The 14,026-nt window shown below is 48.5% G+C and overlaps 1 protein-coding gene across 2 annotated transcripts; it reads left to right on the top strand.

Moving 5' to 3' along the window:
• Positions 1–120: 120 nt before the first annotated feature.
• On the top strand, positions 121–3,227 carry LOC148392578 (uncharacterized). 2 transcript variants are annotated; one of them, XM_088386797.1, is made up of 2 exons: positions 121–834; positions 987–3,227. In XM_088386797.1, exons 1-2 carry the CDS (start codon positions 456–458, stop codon positions 2,309–2,311), a joined length of 1,704 nt encoding a protein of 567 aa, XP_088242923.1. In that variant the 5' UTR covers positions 121–455; the 3' UTR covers positions 2,312–3,227. The 2 variants fall into 2 exon arrangements, with proteins under 2 accessions (XP_088242923.1, XP_088242922.1); XM_088386796.1 differs by having other exon boundaries at positions 930–3,227.
• The last annotated feature ends 10,799 nt before the right edge of the window (positions 3,228–14,026 follow it).

Raw genomic sequence — 14,026 nt, 5'->3', positions numbered from 1 at the left:
TTAGAGTGATGTGTGTAAAATGAAAATTAGTAATTAGAAAACATGGAATAAATAAAAGGGGCGTGTCACACAGGGGTCTCTTTAAATATGGACGTTCCTGCCGCGTGCTGATTGGCCACGTATCCCGGAAGTTTCCCCCCCCTCTTCATTTTTATACGGTCATCAAAGCCACGAATGAAGCAGGTCAGTAAACAAGGTGTGGGCGTGGGCACATCTTCATTTTGATATGATCAAAAGAGCACTTATGCAACGGTAGCGCATGAAGCCGGGATATGTGACGTCGGGGCGGAGGTTCAGTCTCGCCACCGCGGCCAGGTTACTGCTGTTAGCCGCCATGCTAACGCCATTACGCTAGCTGTGGGCGACACGATCACAGCGTCGTTATTGTGGCCAGCTTCGCTTCACGATCGGCGTTGCGGTCATCGCTCAAGTGCATTGCACGCAGGACATAAACGATGAAGGTGGAGTGCGCGGAGTCTGAAAACAAAGCGACGACGGACGACATCGTTACGTTCAAAAGTGAGGACGAGCCGTGGTCACGCGACGGAACGGAGGACGACCCACGGGAAGATTGCGCCGATGGACGCGACCTCGACATCCGAATCAAGGAGGAGCCGCACTGCGTGCAGATCAGCGAGGACCACTATGAGCTAGATGCTCACCGCCCTTTCAAAGATGAGCTCGACTCGGACCTTCAGGACGAACTTGAGTACGAGGCGACTGTCAAGGAGGAGGACGACGACATCAAAGAGGAGGAAGACGAAGAAGAAGGAGAGGGCGAGGAGTCACAAGATGGAGACCTAATGGAGGATGACGAAGAGCAGGATGACACAGGTAAGAAAAAGACAATAAAGGAAAGTCATTGTCCTTCTTCCAGAATGCGCACTGGAGCTGAATCTTATCTCCACTTTCCTTTGATCTTCTCTTAGAGTCATCAGCCGACTTCTTCCCGTGTCCTCACTGCGACGTCTCTTTCACGAACCTAGACTTCCTGGAAAAGCACGTCAAGTGGGTCCACCAGAAGGAGTACCTGGCCGAGCTGAAGAAATGCTTCTCGGACCGCGATGGGATCCTCATCCCGGAACACGTCTGCGCGACTTGCGGCAGCACCTTCAGCTCCAAAGTCTACCTGCGGGTCCACGTGAAGGAGGCCCACCCTTGCGCCCCGCCCCGCCGGCTACACCCGTGCCCGACATGCGCGCGCAGCTTCCAGTACTTGAAGAACCTGAAGAACCACTGTCAGCGCTGGCACGGCATGTCGGTGGCGATCAGAGGCGGGCACTTGTGCTGCGCCAACTGTGGCAAGAGCTTCGAGGCCACCTGGGGGCAGGGACCCCACCTGTGCCATGCGCCGCGGGCCGAATCCGAGGAGGAGCCCATCTGCCTGGACGTGGGCGTGCAGTGCGGTGAGTGTGGCAAGAAGCTTCGCACGCCCCAGAGCCTGGAAGACCACATGCGCACGCACACCGGTGACCGGCCCTTTGTGTGCAAAGACTGCGGGCGGCGCTTTGTGGAGCGCAGCAGCTGGCGCCAGCATGCCCTGATCCACACGGGCGAGAAGCCGCACAAGTGCCAAGTGTGCGGCAAGGCCTTCCAGAGGGGGCACCAGCTTAAGTGCCACCTCACCACGCACTCAGCCAAGAAGGAGTTCGCCTGTGGCCAGTGCGGCAAGGAGTTTGGACTCAAGGCCAGCTTGAATCTACACCTGCGCATGCACTCCAGCGACAAGCCCTTCCACTGCCTCGTGTGCGCCAAGAGCTTCAAGACTCGCAAGAACCTACGTGTGCACAGCAAGCTGCACGACGGTGACAAGACGCACCAGTGCAGCGACTGCGGCCTGAAAATCAGCGACCTTGGTGCACTCAAGATCCACCTGCGCACGCACACGGGCGAGAGGCCCTACCACTGCACCGTGTGCGGCAACAAGTTCATCCGCCTGGCGCACCTGCGTAACCACCAGCGCACGCACACCGGCGAGCGCCCCTATAAGTGCGACCAGTGCGATAAGAGCTTCACACAGTCGGGCGACCTGGTCAAGCACAAGCGCACGCATTCCGGGGAGAAGCCCTTTGAGTGCCCCGAGTGCCGTCGCCGCTACACCTCGTCCGGCGACCTGGGCAAGCACCGGCGCAGTCACACTGACCTGCGGCCGTACGTTTGTCAAGAGTGTGGCAAGAGCTTCCGCCTGTCGGGCCACCTGAAGACGCACATGCTCACGCACACCGGCGAGAAGCCTTTCTCCTGCCCCAACTGTCTGCGCAGATTCGCCCGCTCACACCACCTCTCCGGACACGTTGCTAAGTGTCGCTGACTTGCCAAACGTGTGTTTGGCTCCAAATTACAGTGGAACCTCTAAAGTGCGGTTCGCAAAGCAGTACCCGGTAGCCTTACCACAAATATAGAGAAACATTTTGGAGCTAGGTGAGATGGACTTCTGATGTATATTGTCTGTCTACCATTTTGCCGCACCGTTTGTGTTCATTTCAGTGCCGATGTACACCCCCTCCCCCTTATTTATTTATTTTATAATTGCCAATACAGTGTTACCTTGACTTTGGAGGTTAATTTGTCATTGTTAGCAAGTGTGTCAGTCACTTTACATGCACGTTGAACGCAACTCAGCATTCATGAATTCACCCTTTCCCCCCCCCCTCATTTGGCACAATGTTACTTCTCCATCAGGCAAAAACCAGAATTGACGTGCGGTTGTATCGTCGGCAGCATGTTGTGGCTACGCCCGCACAAAATATGACAAAAGCCAAAGAACAAGCAACCTTGTGGAGTTAAATTCTGAAGAAGTTGACCGGGGTCTGTGCAAGTCTTTGGAGGAATATTTACAATTATAGCAGGTCAGAAGAGACCCAAGTAAACCTTAGAGGTTCCACTGTGTTTATAAATGCGGCTTGGAAACTGACGCACAATCTCATGCTCTTATGGTTTTTATTGGTAGGGTGTTTTTTTTAAAACTAGTTTAAAAAAACATTAATATTACAACGTGGTGTCCAATATTGATCCATCTTTACTAATCCATGCTGTGCTAATTGTAAAAAATGTATTAAATTATATGACCAGTGTATGAATAGTCGTGTGTGTACGTGTGCGCGTGCGTGTGCATGTAATTAATCTAAATATGGTGGCATCTAAGCGTGTGAGTAGACCACAAGTGTTCCATAGAAGCAATGAAATGAAGAAACAAAGCGCTGAATAAAATTCAAATATGTCCTGGAGGGGTGGGAGCACTTCCCAACTTAGTGTTTTAAGCGACGGAAGCTACGCGCCGGGTACAGTTCATGCTGGCGACGCCGCTAAACACAGCACACGTCTACAGAAGTCATATTTGGTCAAAGTTGACCTTATCAAGAGTCGCAAATGCTGTAAAACTATGTTTATATGCCTCAACCCCGTCATCAATCATGACAACACGTTCCTGCAAACGTTAAACGTCTGCCACTGCTGCTGCTGTGATTTGGAACTAGTGATGTAAGTAAGAAATTGAAGCTACCCACCAAAGTGTACTTCCAGTCGAATTTGAGGTATATAGACTTCAGAAGTTCAAAACATTAGCAGAAGGCAATAATTGAACCTATAAAATGAATTCAAAAACTTTTTTTCTGAATACATTTGACATATTTTAACATAATTGCTGAAAACGTAAAGGCAGAGAAATAAGTTGTTGGAATGAAGTGTCGAATTGTTTTTGACCATTCCAGGTTTGCAATTCGGAAACCGTGCATTTGAAATATATTGTAATGTGTCCTCTGGGCCACCAGAGGACTGTCTACCTCCTTTTGGTTATTTATCACTGATGGGGTGGAAAAAGGCAAAGGCAACATGAAGCGCGAGCTTTGGTCAGATGACAAGCCAAAACATTGGTTGGATGTCAACACAAATGTGCGTGAGTAGATCACATTATCAAGAGGGTAGATTAAAGCCGAATTTTCTCCATAATGTAAGGAAATATTGTATTGCTGACTTTAGTCTGAGGACACTTTTGAAATTAATTGTACTTTATGTTGTGTCTGATTTTGGTGCCAAATGCCAACACAAATGTCATCATTTAAAAAAAAAAAAAAAACGCGGATGTTGTTCTAACCTTACCCATTTCACATTCTAAAATACGTATTTATGTTTTTCCTGACCCATAAAGGTCCAGTAATTATTGTCTCACTGCTGACCTTTTCCAAATACCCCCGGTTTTTGCCTTCCGCAGAAAAACAGTTTTCTTTGGATTTCCGATAAAAAGGAAATAGACAATTTGTCTGCTTTTTATTGGCCCGCGCCGACATCCCAAGATTGATTGGCACTCGAGCGCATTGAATTACCTTGGAAAGACCTGCTTTATTTTTCCGGCGTTTTCTCGTTATCTGTCGATTTGATGCGTGGCCCCTCATTCATTTACATCCCAGCAAAACGCGGCGGCCTCCAACCTGTCACCGTCAATTCCCTGGCAATTGCGCCATTATTTTTATGTCCGCAATTACGAGGACAGAGCAGCGAACCGCGCCGACTCCCGCGCAGATAACAAAGATATATTTCGGAGTAAATAATATTGAGTGTACCTTTGTTTAAAGCCGGAATCGATACTTTCTAAAGCGTGTCCATTTTTCATTTAGCCGCGCGTGGGAGGGGCCCTGAGATGAATGGGTTGGATCCTCTAATTCGCCCGCTTGCAGTTATCATAATTGTTGAACAAGCGCCGCTTTTAAAGATCGGGCTGGAGGAGAGACAGGCCGCACAAAGAAAGCTAATAGCTTTGGAAAATTGAGATGGATCACGCCGTGCGCCCCCTCCCCTTCATTTTTTCCCCACCAGTACGACAGGACAAATATGTTCCTGGGATGAAGAGGTGTTTGTCTTTGCGAATGCAATCGGTGAATAAAGGCGCCTCTGTTGTTTGTCTTCCGTTTGACAACCGCACTGAAGAAGCGAGCCGCAGTTACCTTCTGAAGCCACCAGGGGGAAACAAATCACTGCGCAAGAAGACGGGTTTGGGTGGTGCTGGGGGGGGGGGGGTGGACTGGGGGGGGGATCTAGCTCGGGAAAAATTTGTGGAGTCATCGTTAAATGATTCCTGCGGTCACCATTGCAAAGACAAAAAGTGTCTCGACACCGCAAGGACGGTCGCACATTTTCCGAGTAAGTGGAAACTATTTCAGAATACTTCATCCAAACTCAAATTTGTCAATTTTTCATTAGCAGACCTCAAGAAAAAATGTTTTTTTGCTGATATGGCGGATAGGCTGAAAGACATACTGAAGTGTTTTCCGTACATTTGCAGTTGCCGACTTGCTTTTCTTGCATATTTTGTATCTTCCGTCCACCTTGAGCCATTTTAGTAATCAGGCAAAATACTTGTCTAATGGAAAAATATTGCTTTGGCGCCATCTTGTGGCATCTAAGTAGACGCAGAGATCTGTGCGCAGCGGTGTCGCGGCGCTTAGTTGGCAAGGCATCGGACAACCTCAGTCGTTGATTTACAACATTCCCACAGTTCCCAAAAAACAAAATTCACCCATCTAATGTTTCATCCTTTAGACACTTCTACATTTGTCAACCAATTTACATCATTTACTTTTTGCCCATTCCAAGGTTAAACTGTTCAGCTCTTTCGTGTTTTCCATCCAAACGGTAATTCCTAGTTTATGACTGCGTTAGAGTAGATGATGGACATGCGGTCGTCAGACCAGAACTCGCCTAAAGATTAATTCAAAAGCTAAAATCCTGTGGATTTGCCTCGTGTTCATTGGACGCTGGCGCCATTTTTGTTTTCCACGTAGCCTGAGTGCGGCGGTGCACCCCTGACAGCGACCCTCTTACGGCTCCGGCCCAAATGGCTTTTAGTCACCCGTCCGGATCTTTGGTAACAATTTACCCGGCGGCTGGCGCTCGTGTTTGTTTCCATTGTTTTCACACGCTGATGCATTTTGGCTTTTCCTTCCTCTCCTCTCCAATCTCGCCCGCATCCAATTTTCACCTTTCTCACATCCAATTTTCCCTAATATTCAGACGATTATGGGCTGATGCTTTCCTTCCCTGCGCCGTGCCGCCGATCTTGCCACCTTCCTTCGCTGCTCCATTTTCAGACGATCCCGTCCCGCTTCCCGTTCGATTACGCCACACGTGCGCGCTTTTGACCATGATCTGTTCTGCCGGTGCAAACGCATGCGCTGAACACCTCCGGCAAAATAATCAACAAATACAATCGTAAAACTCTACATTTCTTTAACCTTTTGTAGCCAAAAGTCAAACGGTCCAAACACTGCGTTGTCATTTTCTTGACAGACGGTACGCCATTGGCCGTTTTCGGCCTTGCCCCCGTCTGGGAATTGAATTATGGAAGCTTATAAAAGTGCAGCCGAGGGGGATTTTCTTTTTGTGATGTCATTTGAGCTATCCAATTTTCCTCGTATTTACTGTCTATACTTTTTGGTCAATTTGCCTTGGGGGACGCAAGACAATACGAGCGCCGGCACCGCGTGTCAGCCGTGTCGTCACACTGCTGTGGTTTTCGCTGTTTGCTGGCCTCTGGGGTCAGTGTGTGGGAAGAGACGCTGGCTCTGAGGGGCTTTGTGTGTGTGTGTGTGTGTGTGTGTGTGTGTGTGTGTGTGTGTGTGTGTGTGTGTGTGTGCGTGTGTGTGTGTGTGTGTGTGTGTGTACATGCGTGCGTGTGTGTGTGCGTGCGAGTGTGTGTGTTTTGTGGCAGGGCCTGCTTGCGTTACTCTCCTTCATGGCGAGGAGGTCAAACGGATGGGTCAGAACACACCGTTTGACTTGCCGCAACACACCGCTACGTGCGCATGGGCATAGATGAAACCAGTGTATTTTTTTCAGACCCTCTTGGTTGATGTTGTTTTTTTTTTTTTCTTTTACTTCTCTGAAGTATCCAAATTTGCCTGATATCATCTGCTGGCACACAAAGGAAGAAGAGAGAAAATTGTGAGAGTGGACTTGCTTGTCGTTGGCTGTTCTAAAAATTGTTTTGGTTTGCTCCATGTTTTTACGAGATCAAAGCAATCAAATTAATCAAATATAAAGCTGCTTTCACTCAGGAACGTGAAGTGTGGTCGGTCAACCAAGTCGTAGACCGGCAACAACTGACGTGTCCTGGACATTTTGACCAATTGTTGCTAAATTTGAAATTTGTTGCCAAACATTTACAGTAAAGTGTCCGAAAAACAACCAATCAGAGATGGAAGGTGTGACACCGGCACTCATCGTGGGGACATTTGAGCATATGCAGGTAGAAAAGACAAAGATAAACACAGCTTCCTTTCTTGTGCTAAATTTACTACAATATTTATCCAGCAAAAGAAAATGTATCATCATGTCCTTATCCTGTTTATTTTCTCCTTTTTTTGTCGGGGGTGTTTTGTAAATGTTTTCTGGTAAAATCCAATCTAAACTTCTACTCTTTTTAAAACTCGCTGAGACTGACTCAACAGCGCCTCTGCTGGTGGCATTACATAGCATACGTTACCCGGTCAATGTAAAAAAAAGTATAAAGCAGGTGTGTGCACGTCCTCATTTTTAAAGTGTGAGAAACTGTGCATGACAAGATATGTAACTTTGGGCAAAATGTGTCCAGCTTTTGCCTTCCCTTTGTGGGGGAAGCTTATTTTGAGGAAAGGAAGAGAAAAGATGGTCCTGTTTGAAGACAGCCTCCAATCTGACTTTGAGGGCAAGTCGAGCAAGATCCTCAAATTTGACTCCGCTGTTGACACACCATCGGTGTACGCAGCTTTCCTCTCTTGCTCGACCCCGCTGAGCCCGCGCTGCCACGGGAGCGTGCACCAGTCTCTTGACCGAGCCCCCCCCTCTCCCACTGTAACCTCTTGCGCCCTCCGTCTCCTTAACAGCGGGATAGAGATGTGGAGGGCAAGCGAGAGTGACAGTGCGCGCTGGCCTGCTCAGTAAATATGAACTTCAGCCAGTAGACAGACTCATTCATCACCAAAGAGGAAGGGGAGGGCCCAAAGGACTGAGAGAAATGTCCAAAAGACACAGAGAGGGCGGGAGGATGAGGAAGACAAGTGGGAGGACGAGGAAGTAGATGGAGGGGAAAAGGATGAAGGGGGAAAGTGTTGAGGGGGCGAAAGGAGCGAGAGAGCGACCGAGCGAAGCGAAGCGACATCGCGCGCTGAAAGGAAAAGAGAAGCCACCATGATGGAACGGGAAACCCAGCCGAGGTCCTTTTGAATCACTTCTACACATTTTCTCCTTTTTTTTTTTTTTTTTTTTTTAAGGCTCTCGAGTATGGTCGCTTTTTGGACTTTGACTGTCCAATAAGGTCAAGTTGTGTGAGTGAGCGCACGTCGCGCTTTGTTCAGCAACTTTTTGAGCCCACCGGCGACTCTTTATGAAGATATTTCTTCTATAAAGAGACTAGCAAAAATGGCACCCGTTCTTATTTACCATATTTCTGACTAAAAGTCGCTCCGGGATATAGGTCGCATTAGCCATAAAATGCACAATAACGTGAAAAAAACCTAAAGAAGTCGCTCCGGAGTATAAGTCGCATTTTGGGGGAAATTTATTCGACAAAATCCAACACCAAGAACAGACATGAACGAGCAACAACAGGCTAAACGATAGGGATGCTAATGTGACATAAACACAAATGAAGAGCTGAGAACAGGCCTGTCGTAACATTCAGAGTTATTCAAAAAACTATTACATAAATCACTCCAATTCATTAAATCAATCTATTGTCCTTTATGTCAACAATGGGTCTGCGCCGCTGACAGCGCTTGCACTTCAAGATATTCCATCGGCCCATATAACGATATATAAATTATATATCTAATAACTATTATATAAGCAATAATATTATCAAACATCTGTGTCACTCCAAATCATTAAATCCATCAATCAAATTCCTCGTCCTTTGTCAACAACGCCGCGCGTGCGCCCTGACGTCAGCCTCGTTGTTATTCCACAGAGCTAGTATATAACTATATTGTAGCGTTAACAAAGTGCAAGGAAAGACGTGGGTTTGGTAAACGGCTCTTTATTTAACAAAACAAGAGATCAACGAGCCAACAACTACTGAACTGTAACGATAAAAACATATACAAGTTGCTACACGAAATGAAATATATCAAATAACTGTAACATAAATAGTTCACCGCCACACGGCCCCAAGCACCTGCGTGGACTTCCAGGCGTGTGGCAGTGTGGACTTCCATCGCCGGAGGTTGCACTTCCAGCCACGGAGGTGGAAGAGAGCTCCATAGAATAGGACAGGGCGTGCGTAAAAGCCATGTCCGAGCCCCATCCACCGTCCCCAGACAGCCACCCGGCCGAGCGCCGGCCCCCGACTTCCATCCACGGAGGTGAAAGAGAGCTCCGTAGAGTAGGACCGGGCGTGCGTAAAAGCCATAATAGTTTTTCAAACCTTCTGTGTCACTCCAAATCATTAAATCCTTCAAAGTCTTCTTCCTCCGTGTCACTTACAAATAAAGCCGCTAATGATGCCGGTAGTACGTGGGGCCCTTCGTCATCTTCGTCATCCCGTGATCGAATCTTTGTCCTTTATGTAACCAACCGCACCGCGCCGCACCGCGCTGCGCTGCTGACGTCACTTGAAATTCAAATTACAGTAATCCCTTGTTACATCGCGGTTTTGTTTATCGTGGTTTCACTTTTTTTTTTAATTTTGAAAATTTATGAAAAAATTCTCATATAAGTCGCCCCTCAGTATAAGTCGCCCCCCACCCAAATTATGAAAAAAAAAACGCGACTTATAGTCCGAAAAATACGGTACTGCCCAGTAATGGGAAGTGGTTCGGGCCTGACAATGCCCTGCTTGCCTCGCTACACATTCGGACACACCACGTTTTGTCTGTTAGCGCCACTTAGCACTCTGTCATGAGACATCATTGTCGATATGATTAGGATTATGATGACTCTCTATTTAATTGGGGTCGTGGCTAAGATGTGTCTAATCGTTGTCTTGATCTGCGGCTTTTCTCAGCTTTCATGTTTCATCTGATGATTTTCTGGAGAGAAATATTGATAATAGAAAGTGCATTTGTGGTGCTCAATTATTCTAAGATGCGACTGCGGAAAACTTTGTTACCTAAAAAAAAGAAGAAATGCAATGAATGTTCTTTGTGGCGCACGTCCTCAATTTCCCTCCGTTGACTCGGAGCCCGAAAGCCCCCCGCCCACGCCATGTTGTTCCCACTCGGGGGCAGATGATGTGTGACAGATGGCGCCTTTCGACTTACTGTCACGGAGACGAATATTGACAGCGCGCCTTTCTTACCGGCGGCTTGTTGGGCTTCTGATTTCACGATCCTCTGCTCAGACACCTTTTTTTCCTTAAGAATCAGACAATAACAGATGTGGCGAGCGCGACAGGGACGGGCCGAGCGAGCTCGCGAGCGAGCCATCCGTCGCCGGGTGGCCAGAAACTGGAGAAAGTCTGGACGGACCATGTAGTTTGAAGTGGAAGCTAGCAGCAATACTTGGCCTGCCGAAACTGGAGGCCAAATGTTCAGTTTGCTTGGAAAGCGAGTCGTAGAATCTGCTCAGATTTGACTTGACTCCTGACTTGACTCGGCAAAAGCGGTTCAGGTCTTGATGTCCAGGTGCCAGGCCTTCATCGCAAGCCCGCCCGCCTCGCCGAAGTTTCCAAAGCGTAACATGGTGTCCGGCAGCTTCCTGATTTTGTCAGTTCAATGCTAACTCGCAGCGGGAGAACAAAATCAATTGGGGGAGTGGCTTGCAGGTCCCCTGATATGAAAGCGGATCCCAAACGGGAAAGCGGGCCCGAGCAGCGGCAAGCGAGGAGGAGCTGAGCGGCTTCGGCACCTAAACAAATAGAAAGTGGAGTAGGGGGGGAGAATGCAGCGAGGAGACGAGAGAGCGACGGGGAAACAGTTGTCGCCTCCGACTCGTATTGACGTTTCCCTCCTGCGCCGGTTCACGTGAGCACCAGATAAATTTGCAGTGAGCGAGCAAGTATGGCGAGGAGATGCCGTGAGGAAGAAATGAGAAAATAAATGACTCTGGAAAGATATGACGATAGGCTACACGCAGCTTTAAATCTGAACGGGAATTCCTGACGTATTCAACCAATTTGTCATTGGCCCCTGGCCCTGCCCCTCCCCTTCTCTCTTTTCAAGTCTCCTTGGTATCAAAGTGCAGACCTTTGCGATTCTTCTTCGGCCCCGTCTCCTTTTTGGGGAGTTGCCATCGATCTGACTTTTGGCTAAAAAGTGCCTTTTGTCTCCATCCGAGTCCTTTTTGTCTGCGTAACGTACATCAAATCCGTCCTGCCGCCCCTGTTCAGCGGCCGGGCCCGCCTCCTCCCGTAAGCGGCATCAGATATTGCCTTTGCGCCGCCTCCGTCGCTCTATCAAAATGCGGCAGCAGGGCGGAAATGAGATGCATAGCGGAAAAAGAAAGAGCCGGGCCGGCCTCGAGGATGGCTGGGAAATGGCCGGATGAATGGAATGGAAAAGAGAAAAGAAAGAAAATGCAGCCTTAAAGTATAGCCCCTTGCTTTTATTTAATTTAGACGCCAGGCGAAAATCGATCCTGCCATTCGATACGCAATCCGAATCAAGGCGAATTAAGCGGGCGGAAATTAACTCTGAAAATATTTTTGATGGAGTGGCTTGTAGTCTCTGGGCCAAATGGACTGCAAAGTGGAACAAATGACAGGGGCCTAGTGGTGGAGACAGCGCCGCTCCATCTTCCATTAGGCCGTAATGGGATAGGTCCCGCCCCCCAGCTCCGCTCGCCGGCATTAATCAAAACAGCCGCTATATGAAGATTTATGGTTCTCCACTCCAGCGGAGCCGCTGCCCCGGCCACTTCTACGCCTGGATGTTTGAAGGGAGGGGGGGAGCAGGGGGGGGGGGGACTCGTCCCCCGTCCTCCCTCCATGCCTCCCTCCCTCCCTGCCTTCCTCCTACGGACTTTGCCTGCACCTTGCCGCTTTTTAATCTCAACACTGTGTCATGGCGTCCTGTCATCTGTGCTCAGATGCGGTGAGGCTCATGTCGACACGCGAATATGCAAGCAGCCCGAACGGGCCCCGTTCTTCCTCAGCCTGACTTTGCTCATCTAGCGACAACCAATGCTAATTGCAATTAAGAATTGGAACTTTTTTACTTCCAAATTACTTTGAAAAGAAAAGTAAAGACTACCCGCCTACAAGTGGGTCTTTCTTTTTTTTCTTCACAGGCTTTATTAGAAATCTTTAGCAAAGAATTCTCTTTCCAATGTGCCGCACTTTAGCACCAAAGGGAGCTCGGGCAATGTCAAGTTTTTATTTTTCCCCTTAAGTTTCAGGGGCTGATATCGCCAGCCTCTATGAGAGCCCGATACGTGGTAGGGCTACTCGCCCATCCCTACTTTTTGGACCCCTGTCAATCAAGCTCTTGCTTTGATCACAGAAGAGAAAAACAATTCTCAAATGAGGTCCGATTCTATTTTATCAGTAGCCACTTTGAGAATTTGCGCTTTAAACAAGCTTCGTGGAGGAAAACAAATCAATCAGTTTAGTGTTTTTGTTGTCTTCAGTCGCCGGCTGATGGTCACCTCTTTCTCGGCTGTGGGCATGACTGCTAGCAAGAAAGCAAAGTTAGCATTCTCGCTGGGGGCGGCTGTGATGGGGACGACTTGCTCTCAACTTGGGACAAGTTTGGATGAGATGAGCGTGACTTGAGGTCGTGTTGTTTTCACACTCAGACTCTTCAAGTCCAGCTGAAGTTTGAGCTCGCCCACACCCGACCCATCTTGTCACCGCATTCTCTCCTGCCCTCTCTCCGTCCAGCCTGTCCTTTTATTTTTCCTCCCGCTCGCCGCCTTCCTTTGGCCTCTGACTCCTCCATGCGGATAACAAATCCAGCACGGGCGACATCTCGATTTCTACCCGGTTTTTCTTTTTCTTCTCCCGGTGAGCAAAGGGGAAGCTCGCTGCCAGTTTGGGTCTGCCCAAGGCTTTATTTAAATTAGAAACGCTTCAGTGTCCCCGTTGCCGTGGCGACTCTCCCGGCGGGCGGCCTCAAGGGTCCCGTCAATGCCAAACAACTTCATTTGCCGGATGGAAGCGGCACAAAGCGGGAAACGAGGGAGGGGCGCGACTCCAGTTGCCGTTTCCTCTCACGGCTCATTCCGCTTCGATTAAGAGGCGTGAGCGGCTTCGGGGACCCCAGCAACGGCGCAAAATGCGAGCGGCTGAAAGGAAACGATAGTGGAGCAAAAGTGTACACATCCTTGCAAAGAGCAGGTTTAGACTGTATACAAAAATAAGACCAAGATAAATTGACAAAACGTTTTTTTTCCACCCTTAGTTAACCTGCCGTGCTACTCAATTGAAAACAAACAGGAAGGAAAGTAAAGATGAATTAGGTTGTATAAGTGCGCACACCCTCTAATAAATCAAGGCCTGCCTGCGTTCAGTTCAAATGAACAAGATGAAATTGAAAGGATTGACTGTCCTGTCAGCAGTTACTAAAACTGCTTGCCACCTTCTAGAATGTTGGGCCGCTCATGTAAAGAATGATGAAATATTTGACAAACATCTGCTTGACAAACTTCTCCCACCTGATTCCTTGACTGTATTTCTTCTCCTTCCTTGCCAGCAAAGGCTCAGCCATCACGGCTAATCATCGCCTCTGTTAACAATGACCTCTTGCCCCAATAATCCTCCTATCCTCACTCCCTGGGCTGTAATCCCCCCCTCTCTTCCTCACAAGCCAACCCATTAACACACAATTATTTTTGGTGGTGGGGTGACACGTGGCTACAAGGGGGGAGAGGTGTGGAGAACAGGGAGCGAATGTCTCTTTAATGGCTGAGTGACACAAGACGAGATCATAGATCATGGAGATTATTAATACCGCCGTTAAACAGCCACTCACGGGGGGCCCACAAACACACGCACACGCATGCACGCACACGCACACACACACACACACACACACACACACGCGCGCATACACTCATACACACACGCACGTCTTTATATGAGCTGTCGTTCATGCTCAGCGAGTTGGCATCAATTTCACTT

This window comes from Syngnathus floridae, chromosome 10, assembly GCF_059516105.1.
Source record: "Syngnathus floridae isolate MCC-2025c chromosome 10, RoL_Sflo_1.0, whole genome shotgun sequence".
In the NCBI taxonomy this organism is placed as follows: domain Eukaryota; kingdom Metazoa; phylum Chordata; class Actinopteri; order Syngnathiformes; family Syngnathidae; genus Syngnathus; species Syngnathus floridae.
The sequence above is the reverse complement of the archived record's forward strand: the minus strand, read 5'-3'. Positions and strand labels throughout refer to the sequence as shown.